Raw genomic sequence first — 11,794 nt, 5'->3', positions numbered from 1 at the left:
AACTACATGAAATATTGTGCTAAACGTGCACAATGTGTTTTTAAATGAATAAACCATTATCAGAGGTGATATGTGATGATTTTTTTTCATGCATTTACCCATGTTTATCCGTGACATTGTGTAAATGTCCGTGGCGGACATTTGAAAGCGAGTAGATGACAAACAGTACAGTAAACTTGTAGATAACTCAAATATATGTAATAACTTAGGTGCTTTAACATTTCATGCAGCCTCTCAGCTCAGCAAACGGTAAACAACCCCGCTGGCTTCTCTATGTGTGGCTTCCGTACGCAGTCAGTGGAGCCCAAATGAATACGCCGCGACACTACGCTGTACGTTTGCAGCCGGTGGAGCCCGGCCGTAACGATGAATGGATCTCTGTGTGCGTGGCTCCGAGAGGGGAGGGGGGAGGGGGGCGATTATTCGAAAAATCGTCGAATAGTTGCCATGATTTTCGAATAGTGTTTTTGCTTGTGCTGCCCGTCCCTAGTTATAGCAGTAACAAAGTAGAATAACACATTACCAGCAGGATGTGGGGTAATATTATCACATTCACAATGTCACATAATGCGTTACCATCTGAAATAAACTGTTTATTGACTTCATTGTTCATTCACCCACACTGATCCACATCGCTCCACTTGCACCAGTGCGTCACCAGAAAAACATCCCCCCAAGGTTGTTCTGTGTTGTCATGTCACCACAGACTATAGAAGGGTGCCAGTGGTCGGCACATCTGGGTGATGCTGTACTGTGTGTGATCAGGTTCAGTGTGTTTCCATTAATATAATGTCCTCAACGTACCCCACTCTTCTTCTGCGTCCTAAGGCTGCCTGAAAGCAGCGGAGATAAGGAGCTGAACTCCAGTTTGTTTTTTCCTCATCCTGGTGATCAGCACATCTGGGTGATGTTAGTATATGTTGGGTGTGTTTCCATTCACATCTCCTACAGCTGCAGAGCAACACCGATATGCACACACACACACACACACGTGCACAAACAGACCTTTTACATGCATTAAATGGAGAGATGTCAGAGTGAGGGAGCTGCCCATGAACTTGCCCAACACTGTATTACAGTCTTAGTTTCCACTTTTTAATATGTTTAAAACTAATCAAGCAGTGAGACAGTAAAGTGTTTGACTCTGCTCGTACCTTCAAACAGCAGTCGAGCAACAGCTTGAACCAGTCGCGATAATAATAGCGATTGTGTGTGTTTGTGTAGAATGTGATGTTCCTGGGAGATTTCCACGCCGGCTGTGCCCACATGGCGCGAGCTGACAAGAAAAAGATCAGACTGTTCACCAACTCCAGTTTTTCCTGGCTGATCGGAGACAAAGTGGACACCACCGTCACCGAGGACACCACCTGTGCTTATGACAGGTAGGTGTGACAGAGACAGACGACAGGAGGGGAAGAGGAATGAAGACAGAAATGAGTGGGTGAGAGGGAGGACGTGAGGAGAGAAGCTTGAGATGTGAAGAAGGACATGAAGGGAATCTGCTATGTTTTTGCGTAGTTTTGAATATTTGAATATTTTTTTAGCCCCAGATTTCAGCTGACACTTTTCATGTGTGTGTGTGTGTGTGTGTGTGGCAGGATTGTGGTACATGGGAAATCCTTCCTGAGGGCCATCACTCCGTTCTCTGCAAAAGTCTTCAACTATGTCAAAGAATTCAAACTCACCAAGACCAAGGTTTGTCTGTTTGTCTGTATCTGTCTGTCTAAAGCCCCGTTTTCACCGAGCAGTCAGGTTCAGTTCAGTTTGGTTTGTTTGGCTTTTTTTCTGTCTCCACAGTGAAAGTTGTGGATGGNCTGAGTGTCTCTGTGATCATTCAGTCCTTCCTGTGATCGTCTGCATCAGTCTTGAGGTGTAACTGCTCTAAAAGCCTTTTGTCATCCAGAGAGTCGTCGATACTTTGAACCATGTTAGAAGAAACTAGATCCCTCACAGTAATCAAAGTAACACAGAGTTTCTAATAGATGTTTGAGTTTACCTGGATTATTGTGTCATGTGACTAAACTAAAGCTGACTGAGCCCATATCACAAAATTTGGTTTCAGTCTGACACCAAGTAATACAGGGCAAGATACTGATACCAATACTTTCTTATTATTAAAAGCTACTTATATACTTTTATATAGGGGAGAGCAGCGTGTCATGACTTATGAGGTGAATAATCAGTCCGCTAAAGTAACAGCTAATGGCGACCAAGATTGACTAAGATATTATTAACTAGGCTACTACCTGAATAATCCTCACCTCAGCCTCTTTGACGCGGTGCACTGTGCATGCGCAGCGGTATGTGGAGAAGCAAAGAGTACATGCACTAAATGTGTTTAGGCAACACGTTCTCATCCCAAGTCGTCACATGCCTGCCCCTCATTGAAATGACTGGAGGCTGAGTCACCGTACGGCCGTGTGACAGCAGCTTAAGGTACCAGAGTGCATTAAAAAAAAGCATCAAAATAGAGCTTGTTTATCAAAACAGTTGCCAGAGGAGGATCCCCAGGGTCCTCTGACAGGCGTCTGGGCTCGGCCCAAAATGTTCTCAAATCCCAGAAACACCCCTGCGGACATGTGCACGACCGCTGATTGGCCCCTGACCTCCTGGCAAAACAAGCCAAGCATCCCTGTACTAGAGTCTGCAAACACTGAATTAAATCATGACTTTGGAGACCTAAACATGACCATCATTTATTATCTCCACATTATAAAGGGCATGCCAAAATACAGTCACTTAATGGGGTCATTCATTTGCTTTAGGGGCTTTAAAACACAACGACTTTAATGTGTGCTTTATCTAATTTCATCCACACAATCATCCCGGAGATGTTGTTTGTCCTCACATCACAAATAAATAAAAAAGGTAGCACTGAAACAGTAAACAAATCAGCCAATAATGCTGCAAANCGCTGTGTTTCAGACTGAAGTGTCTCAACATCTATTGAGGTGATTGTGATGAAATGTGGTTCATCCCTTATGTTTCCCCTTTGATAATAAACTGTAGTAACTTTGTTGATCCTCTCATGACATCCAGCACCATCATCAGGTCAATATTTTCATGTGTCCAACACTTTGGTTTATGACCAAATACCTGCAGAGCTAACAACATTCCCATCAGCTCAAACCAATCAGCAGTGACTCGACATCTCGCTCGACAAGCTTTGATTGGCTTCGGTGTTTTTCCACCCAGTGAGCACAACAAGCTTTTAAATTGCAAAAAACAGAATCTTAGGTGAGGGCAGTGACTTAAGCTGGGCAGACACCATGCCTTTTTATTCATCTTGCACATTGTGTTTACTCACATTGCACATTTTAATCAGCCTGTCTGCACAACCAGAACCTGCGACCTTCTATACTCTCGCTGTAGGGATCAGTCGACCAGCACAGGACTCTTGGTTGGTGTTGCCCCGTCACAGGTTTATTAACGTTCATTCAAACGAGAGCTGTGACCTCAAGAATCTTAACAAAGAGAGAAAATGCAGAGATCTTCTATGAACGGAAAGTAAGAAGAAAAAAGACAAATCCGGAGCCACAGGTGAAAGATACAGTCTGTTCTGTAGTGAAGTTCAGTTTAATATCACAGCAGTCTAATTTAATATTTTTATTGATATTAAAACAAGCTCATCGCAGTTTATAACTTTTTTAGTTTAGTTAATGCCAGTGTTGATCAGATGTCGTGACCTCAAACTGCTCATCGAATTACCGCCGATCTGACAGAAACTTGGCCTTACTCTGAATTCGGAGCCAGTCCAGTAAGAGAGGCTCACACTGCCTCAGCATTAACTGTGAAAATCTGTTGTTGCTTCATCTTTCCTTTAAAGTTTCATCTTTTTGTTTAAATGCTCTGCAGTTTTTCATGTTTAACTCCATAATGCACACAGAAACAGGTCGACTGCGATGGACCTGTTGTTTGACTCTGTGCTCTGTTGCTTCTGTCTGCCAGGCGCTGGAGTTAAGCGACAACTACCCACTGGAGGTGAGACTAAAGAACTCTGCCCTTCTCCTTCAGGCCACGCCCCTCCTGATCCTCCTGAGTGTCTCTGTGATCATTCAGTCCTTCCTGTGATCGTCTGCATCAGTCTTGAGGTGTAACTGCTCTAAAAGCCTTTTGTCATCCAGAGAGTCGTCGATACTTTGAACCATGTTAGAAGAAACTAGATCCCTCACAGTAATCAAAGTAACACAGAGTTTCTAATAGATGTTTGAGTTTACCTGGATTATTGTGTCATGTGACTAAACTAAAGCTGACTGAGCCCATATCACAAAATTTGGTTTCAGTCTGACACCAAGTAATACAGGGCAAGATACTGATACCAATACTTTCTTATTATTAAAAGCTACTTATATACTTTTATATAGGGGAGAGCAGCGTGTCATGACTTATGAGGTGAATAATCAGTCCGCTAAAGTAACAGCTAATGGCGACCAAGATTGACTAAGATATTATTAACTAGGCTACTACCTGAATAATCCTCACCTCAGCCTCTTTGACGCGGTGCACTGTGCATGCGCAGCGGTATGTGGAGAAGCAAAGAGTACATGCACTAAATGTGTTTAGGCAACACGTTCTCATCCCAAGTCGTCACATGCCTGCCCCTCATTGAAATGACTGGAGGCTGAGTCACCGTACGGCCGTGTGACAGCAGCTTAAGGTACCAGAGTGCATTAAAAAAAAGCATCAAAATAGAGCTTGTTTATCAAAACAGTTGCCAGAGGAGGATCCCCAGGGTCCTCTGACAGGCGTCTGGGCTCGGCCCAAAATGTTCTCAAATCCCAGAAACACCCCTGCGGACATGTGCACGACCGCTGATTGGCCCCTGACCTCCTGGCAAAACAAGCCAAGCATCCCTGTACTAGAGTCTGCAAACACTGAATTAAATCATGACTTTGGAGACCTAAACATGACCATCATTTATTATCTCCACATTATAAAGGGCATGCCAAAATACAGTCACTTAATGGGGTCATTCATTTGCTTTAGGGGCTTTAAAACACAACGACTTTAATGTGTGCTTTATCTAATTTCATCCACACAATCATCCCGGAGATGTTGTTTGTCCTCACATCACAAATAAATAAAAAAGGTAGCACTGAAACAGTAAACAAATCAGCCAATAATGCTGCAAACATATGGACATTAATCAGTGGTTATTGTATTTCCCTGCTGGAGTGGTTTGTTTGTCCTGTGAAACACTGATGAGTCACAGTAAAGCAGTGGACGGTGACAGAGTCTCAAACTCAACACACGACACGAAGACGTTTAAATCAAAGATGTTCAGATTTATACTCAAACTGCAGACTTTATGTTTCACAGCAAAACCTCCTCCTGGTGCCGTTTAGATGATGCCAAATACTGTCATGAAATTATAATGATAACAATAAATTAATTAGTGGTTATTAATCGTTTATTAGTGACAACGGAGCAGTAAGTCTGGTCCACATGGCTGCGTGGTTCTGGTTTCTGGCTTTCAGACAATTGATCAAGTTTTTATCTAAAGTGCCGTTCAGCACACATGATAATAATAATAATAATAATAATAATAATAATAATAATAATCATGTATACAGGATGGTGGGGAGGCAGCATCGTTGGCACACAGCAGTCCTGGATCAGAGGACTTTAGGTTTTTATACTCTCTTAATGAATGTAAATACTGTATATGAAATTTTAATAACACGTCATTGGAATTTCTCAATTATGGGATCAATAAAGGTGTATCTTATCTTATCTTATCTTATCTTAACTGTTTGGCTTTTTTAGGAGGTGAATGGACTGTTATTGTTTCAGAGGTCATATTTCCTCATTTTTCCCGTCATCTTGTCACCTGTTTTTTCTCTTGCCACCTCAGGTCTGTTTGACTTGTACAGAAACTGATGTAAATATTTGAAATACGTCAGGAACTTCTGAAACATTTATTGGTTATGTGTTTTTATGTGTTTTTAATGTTCAGTAAAGTTTTTTATGTTGAAATTAAAATGCTGAGGATGTCATTATAGATGAAGACTGACTGACTGATTTGTACATACTCTTTAAAAGTTGAATTTTTCAAATGATTAGACAAGATTTTTATATTATTAATTTGATTGATTTTGGAAGAGCTCATATTTGCCACTAGATGGCAGCAGAGAGCCAACAGTGTTGGTGTGTGTTAAACAACCTGCTCAGCACACTCACTTCAAATCACACCACAAAACAGTTTGCAAACCCTGTTATTCTAAAAAAGATAAACAGAGCTGAAATAAAGTGATTATTAGTGATATAGCTCGTTATGGTCAACATAACAGGCTTACAGTGCCTCAGTGTTGTTTTAACTTCATGGAAACTGTTCAGACGCACCAGTTATTTGCATATTAGTCAAAACAGAGTTCACTTCCTCTTTTGCAAAAACATGTTTGGTATCATTTTGTTGGACCACAGCCACAAACAAATAGTGACCACCAGCTGTACTGAATGATAATTAGGGCAGCAACATGAATAAATAAAGCTTCATTCTGCAGCGGCTGTGTTTTTCCACACTTAAATTATGAGTGTTGATAAATTCAAACATGGAGGAGTAAAACAAGAAAATACGACAACTGTAAAATGATCTGAATTCTGATTAATGTATTGTTTATATACTTGAAAATATTTGGGGTGAATATTGAGCCAGACTAAAGCTGCGTTCATACTCCTTCATCATAACATTGCACGCTGATCTTTGACCCTCTTCCTCATATATGTGTTACCTTGGAGATAATACAAAACGCCATTCCACAAGCTCTCCAGAGACGGAGGTCAACCCTGAGAGCTCTGCTGTTGTTACTTTGCAATGTGTGTAGTTTTAACTTTTAAGTAATAACTGTATACACTGTAGATTCTAACATGCTGTCTGAAGCCCAGTTCAGACAGAGGGTGATTCCTACCGACTTTGGTGAACTCCTGACTTTCACTCTAGTGCCACCATGAGGGTGACATTTGTGGTTGTGACTGAAATATCTTTATAACAAATCAAATGTCATGACATTTACAAAAGATATTCAAGGTCCCAAGATTATACATTCTAACAACTTTGATGATCGTCTGGCTTTTTCTCTCGCCCCACCGTGAGGTTGACATTTTAGTTCTTTGTTAAATTATTAAGAACAATTGGATGTGAAACTTGGTGCACAAATTTGTGGTCCCCAGAGGATAAATTGTGTAAGTTTGATCTCCTGACTTTTGTACAATATTTTGATTTGTGACCAAATATCTTCAAACTAATGACACTCCCATCAGCTTCAGCTGTACTTTGTGTTTTATTGGAAATTAGCAAAAGTTAGCATGCTATAACAGGGAATGTGGGCAAAGTGAACACATTTTAGCATATTCATGTTAGCATTTTCCATTGTAGGCACGTTAGCATGCTGATTTGACCTTTCAGCTCAGGTACAACCTCAGAGTTGCCAAAAATACCAGGATGTTCTACTGCATGCAGTTGGATTTTGCAGTATGAAAGCCAGCATGCTTCTCCGGCTATTCTGACCCACAATCCTCTGCAAAGCGGGAATAACGTCACGTCAACTGAACCACAAACAGATGGCAGATTGTTGACAGCTGACAGACAAATGACGGCGCATTTAAGTGACAGTAATAATAAGAACATGAATTGTTTAAGTGAACAAAATAATCATAAAATAACCAACAACAAATGGACACAACTGTAAAAACAATAACAGAGAAATGAAAATACTGTTATGAATATTAGGATTCATTTATGCTCAACATTAGAGACAGAGATGGAGACAGACGGAGTCTTCTGTCCATACTCTACGTTCATTTTGTATTTATTTGTGCACATTTTCTGAGAGCTTACAGATACAGATGAAACAGAGCAGCATCCCGCAGCGTCACCAGAGATCATGGAGGCAGTGTAGTGTGTTTAAGGGAGATAAAACTGTAGGAGACGACAAAGAATTGAAATAACAGCGGAACGTAACAAATTGATAATATACAGTAATATATTGTGAAAATAGTGAAAAGAATTCTCCGAATTCTGCGTCCATAACGACCTCCTCCACTGTCGCCTCATTTGTTGTGGTCAGAAACTTTTGACTTCGCCCTCTGGTGCCGTCTATTGGCTGTATCTATCATAAAGGACACATGGAAGTATGAGGGAGGTGACGTTTACAATGTTTAAATTAACATATCTATTTTCAAACATAAAGACAGTATAAATGAGCCTTAAAGCCCAGTTCAGACCAAAGATTTGTGATGAGACAAAACTGTCTCAGAACGTTGCTGTCTAGAGATGATACGCCGTCTCATGGTGGTCACTTCCTGTCAACGTTACAGATCAGAAGCACAGAGAGTTGTTGACTAGATATGATACACCGTCTCATGGTGGTCACTTCCTGTGAACATTTAGAACATTGCAGAACGGCGCATTGCACGTAGTCGCCTGTTCCAACTTGTCTCATGACGAATCTTTGGCCTCTGAGGATCATGAATGTCTGTACCAAAGCACCACAATCCATCCAGTTGCTGTTGAGATGCGTCAGTCTGGACCAAAGACCAATCAACTGTGCCATCCCTGGAGCTACGCTGCTAGCATGGCTAAAAGTTAAGAAAACAACAAAAATCTCAATGACAAAATCTAATTTACTTATAAAGTACGGTAAGTGTTGCTTTTTTGTCCTTCATGTTTCTTCAATACAACTCTAGTTACATAAATAACAGTATGTAGATGTTGACACTGCTTTCAGCACATGTGAGTTGCTCTTCAGAGTCAGCTGCAACCAGGGGCGGGCTGAGGTTGAAATTGAGCCTTGGAGCTTGGTTTGGAGAGGCCTTTTTTCCAATTGCACGACAGACGCAAGTGGAACCATAATTTTAATACGAATACTTTATTTGCAGTATAAAAACAATCTAATGATATTAAACACAACACACACAGATTAGTCAGTCAGTAGAGTGTGTTGAAGTAAATATGCTTACACATACTATACATACTCAAACACTGTTCTTTCAACAATCCTCTTTTTTTTTCTTTTTTTAACAGGAAAACAACAGTTTAATGACTGAGCGGCTGAGCCAATCACATTTCAATAGAAACAAGGATCAGCTCAAATTGGGAGGGGCCGCTCGTATCCTCCCTTAATATGCAAAATATTAGATTGACCCAGTCTGATGTTCCACTCTGTGCCACCTGCGGCTGCGAGGGCAGGCTGCTGCGGTCAACCGTGGCTGCGTTTTATGGGGTAAAAAAAACGTTCCGACCACCGGCCGGTTCGGCCTGGAACAGACCGACCGTTCGGGAATACTCCCAAACCTCCCTATGGCCAGCCCGCCCCTGACTGCAACATTCAAATCAGTCTGTGTTTGCATAAAGTTTGAGGAAGTATACAGATCCTTCACTTCCCTGGAAATGTGCCTGAAGCTAAATTTGGAACAATGCATCTCTTCTCTCTGTATGAGAGGAATGGTTTTTGTACATGGTCCCTGAAAATGAATGTGATAAACTAAAGTAAAAGTTCAAATCCACACTGTGAAAATACTTTTTGAGCAAATATAAGTCTTCGTCTTCGTCGTCGTCTTCGTCGCCCAGACAGTCCTCTCCTAGTCCCTCCCAGATGTCTGAGCTCCTCACCCTATCTCTAAGGCTGAGCCCAGCCACCCTGCGGAGGAAACTAATTTCTGCCGCTTGTACTCGCGATCTCGTTCTTTGGGTCACTACCCAAAGCTCGAGACCATAGGTGAGGGTTGGAACGTAGATCGACCGGTAAATCGAGACCTTCGCTTTCTGGCTAAGCTCCCTCTTCACCACGGACCGGTTAAGCGCCGGCATCACTGCTGACGCCGCCCCAATCCGCCTGTCATTCTCCAGCTACATCCTACCCCCACTCGTGAACAAGATCCCGAGATACTTAAACTCCTCCTCCCCCCCGACCTGGAGTGGGCAATCCACCCTTTTCCGGCTGAGGACCATGGCCTCAGACTTGGAGGTGCTGATTCTCATCCCAGCCGCTTCACACTCGGCTGCGAACCGTCCCAGCGAGAGCTGGAGGTCACTGTTCGATTGAGCTAGGAGGACCACGTCATCCGCAAAGAGCAGAGACGAGATCCTCCCGTCACCGAACCTGACACCCTCCACCACTCGGCTGCGCCTAGAAATTCTGTCCATGAAAGTTATGAACAGAACCGGTGACAAAGGGCAGCCCTGGTGGACTCCAACCCTCACCGGGAACAGGTCCGACTTACTGCCGGCCACGCGAACCACACTTGTGCTTCTTCGGTACAGGGACTGGATGGCCCTTAGCAAAGGGCCACCAACCCCATACTCCCGGAGCACCCCCCACAGGATGCCCCTGGGGACACGGTCGTAAGCCTTCTCCAAATCCACAAAACACATGGACTGGTTGGGCTAACTCCCATGCCCCCTCCAGCACCCTGGCGAGGGTAAAGAGCTGGTCCACGGTTCCGCGTCTGGGACGAAAACCACATTGCTCCTCCTCAATCCGAGGTCAACTATCGACCAGACCCTCTTCTCCAGCACCCTGGCGTAGACCTTACCAGGTAGGCTGAGGAGTGTGATCCCCCTGTAGTTGGAACACAACCTCTGGTCCCCTTTCTTGAAGATGGGGACCACCACCCCGGTCTGTCACTCCAGAGGCACTGCCCCTGATGTCCACGCAATGTTGCAGAGGCGTGTCAGCCAGGACAGCCCTACAACATCCAGAGCCTTGAGATATCCAGGGCGAATCTCGTCCACCCCCGGGGCTTCGCCGCGGCGTAATTGCTTCACTACCTCGGCGACTTCTGCCCCAGAAATTGGACGACCTGCCCCCGAGACCCCCAACTCTGTTTCCTCACTGGAATACGTGTTGGTGGGATTGAGGAGCTCCTCAAAGTATTCCTTCCACCGCCCGACAATGTCCCCAGTTGACGTCAGCAGCTCTCCGCCCCCACTGTAAACAATGTGAGCAAGTTGCCGCCTTCCCCCCCTGAGGCGCCAGACGGTTTGCCAGAACCTCTTTGGAGCCGATCGATAGTCTTTCTCCATGGCCTCACCGAACTCCTCCCACGCCCGAGTTTTTGCCTCCGCGACTGCCGCTGCTGCGCTCCACTTGGCCCGCTGGTACCCGTCAGCTGCTTCTGGAGACCCACAGATCAATCATGCCCTGTAGGCCTCCTTCTTCAGCCTGACGGTTACCGCGGTGACTGGCCCCCGCGGCCTTGTGGCCACAGCTTGCAACAGCCGCCTCGACAATGGTAGAGCGGAACAAGTCCCATTCGGACTCAATGTCCCCTTCTGCCCTCGGGACGCGGTCGAAGCTCTCCTGGAGGTGGGAGTTGAAGATCATCTTGACAGGTTCTTCCGCCAGGCGTTCCCAGCAGACCCTCACTGCTCATTTGGGCCTGCCAGGTCTGCGCGGCGTCCTCCCCTGCCACCTGATCCAACTCACCGCCAGGTGGTGATCAGTTGACAGCTCTGCTCCTCTCTTCACCCGAGTGTCCAGAACATATGGTCGCAGGTCAAATGATACGACTACGAAGTCAATCACTGACCTGCAACCTAGACTGTCCTGGTGCCACATGCACCGATGGACATCCTTACGCTCGAACATGGTGTTAGTTATGGCCAAACTGTGACCCGCACAGAAGTCCAATAACTGAACACCACTCGGGTTCAGATCAGGCAGGCCGTTCCTCCCAATCACGCCCCTCCAGGTCTTGCTGTCATTGCCCATGTGAGTGTTGAAGTCCCCCAGCAGAACAATGGAGTCCCCGGTCGGGGCACTGTCCAGCACCCGTCCCAGGGACTCCAAAAAGG

At 44.4% G+C, this 11,794-nt stretch overlaps 1 protein-coding gene across 1 annotated transcript in view; it reads left to right on the top strand.

The window, feature by feature from the left end:
- LOC126402366 (deoxyribonuclease gamma-like) overlaps positions 1-6,001 on the top strand; it is an 18,103-nt gene extending 12,102 nt beyond the window's left edge. The window contains exons 8-10 of the mRNA XM_050064267.1: positions 1,225-1,382; positions 1,599-1,695; positions 3,949-6,001. Of these exons, the coding sequence (XP_049920224.1) occupies positions 1,225-1,382; positions 1,599-1,695; positions 3,949-4,071 (378 nt within the window). The 3' untranslated portion in view covers positions 4,072-6,001. The remainder of the gene's footprint in view (positions 1-1,224; positions 1,383-1,598; positions 1,696-3,948) is intronic.
- The last annotated feature ends 5,793 nt before the right edge of the window (positions 6,002-11,794 follow it).

This window comes from Epinephelus moara, chromosome 16, assembly GCF_006386435.1.
Source record: "Epinephelus moara isolate mb chromosome 16, YSFRI_EMoa_1.0, whole genome shotgun sequence".
Classification (NCBI taxonomy): Eukaryota; Metazoa; Chordata; class Actinopteri; order Perciformes; family Serranidae; genus Epinephelus; species Epinephelus moara.
The sequence above is the reverse complement of the archived record's forward strand: the minus strand, read 5'-3'. Positions and strand labels throughout refer to the sequence as shown.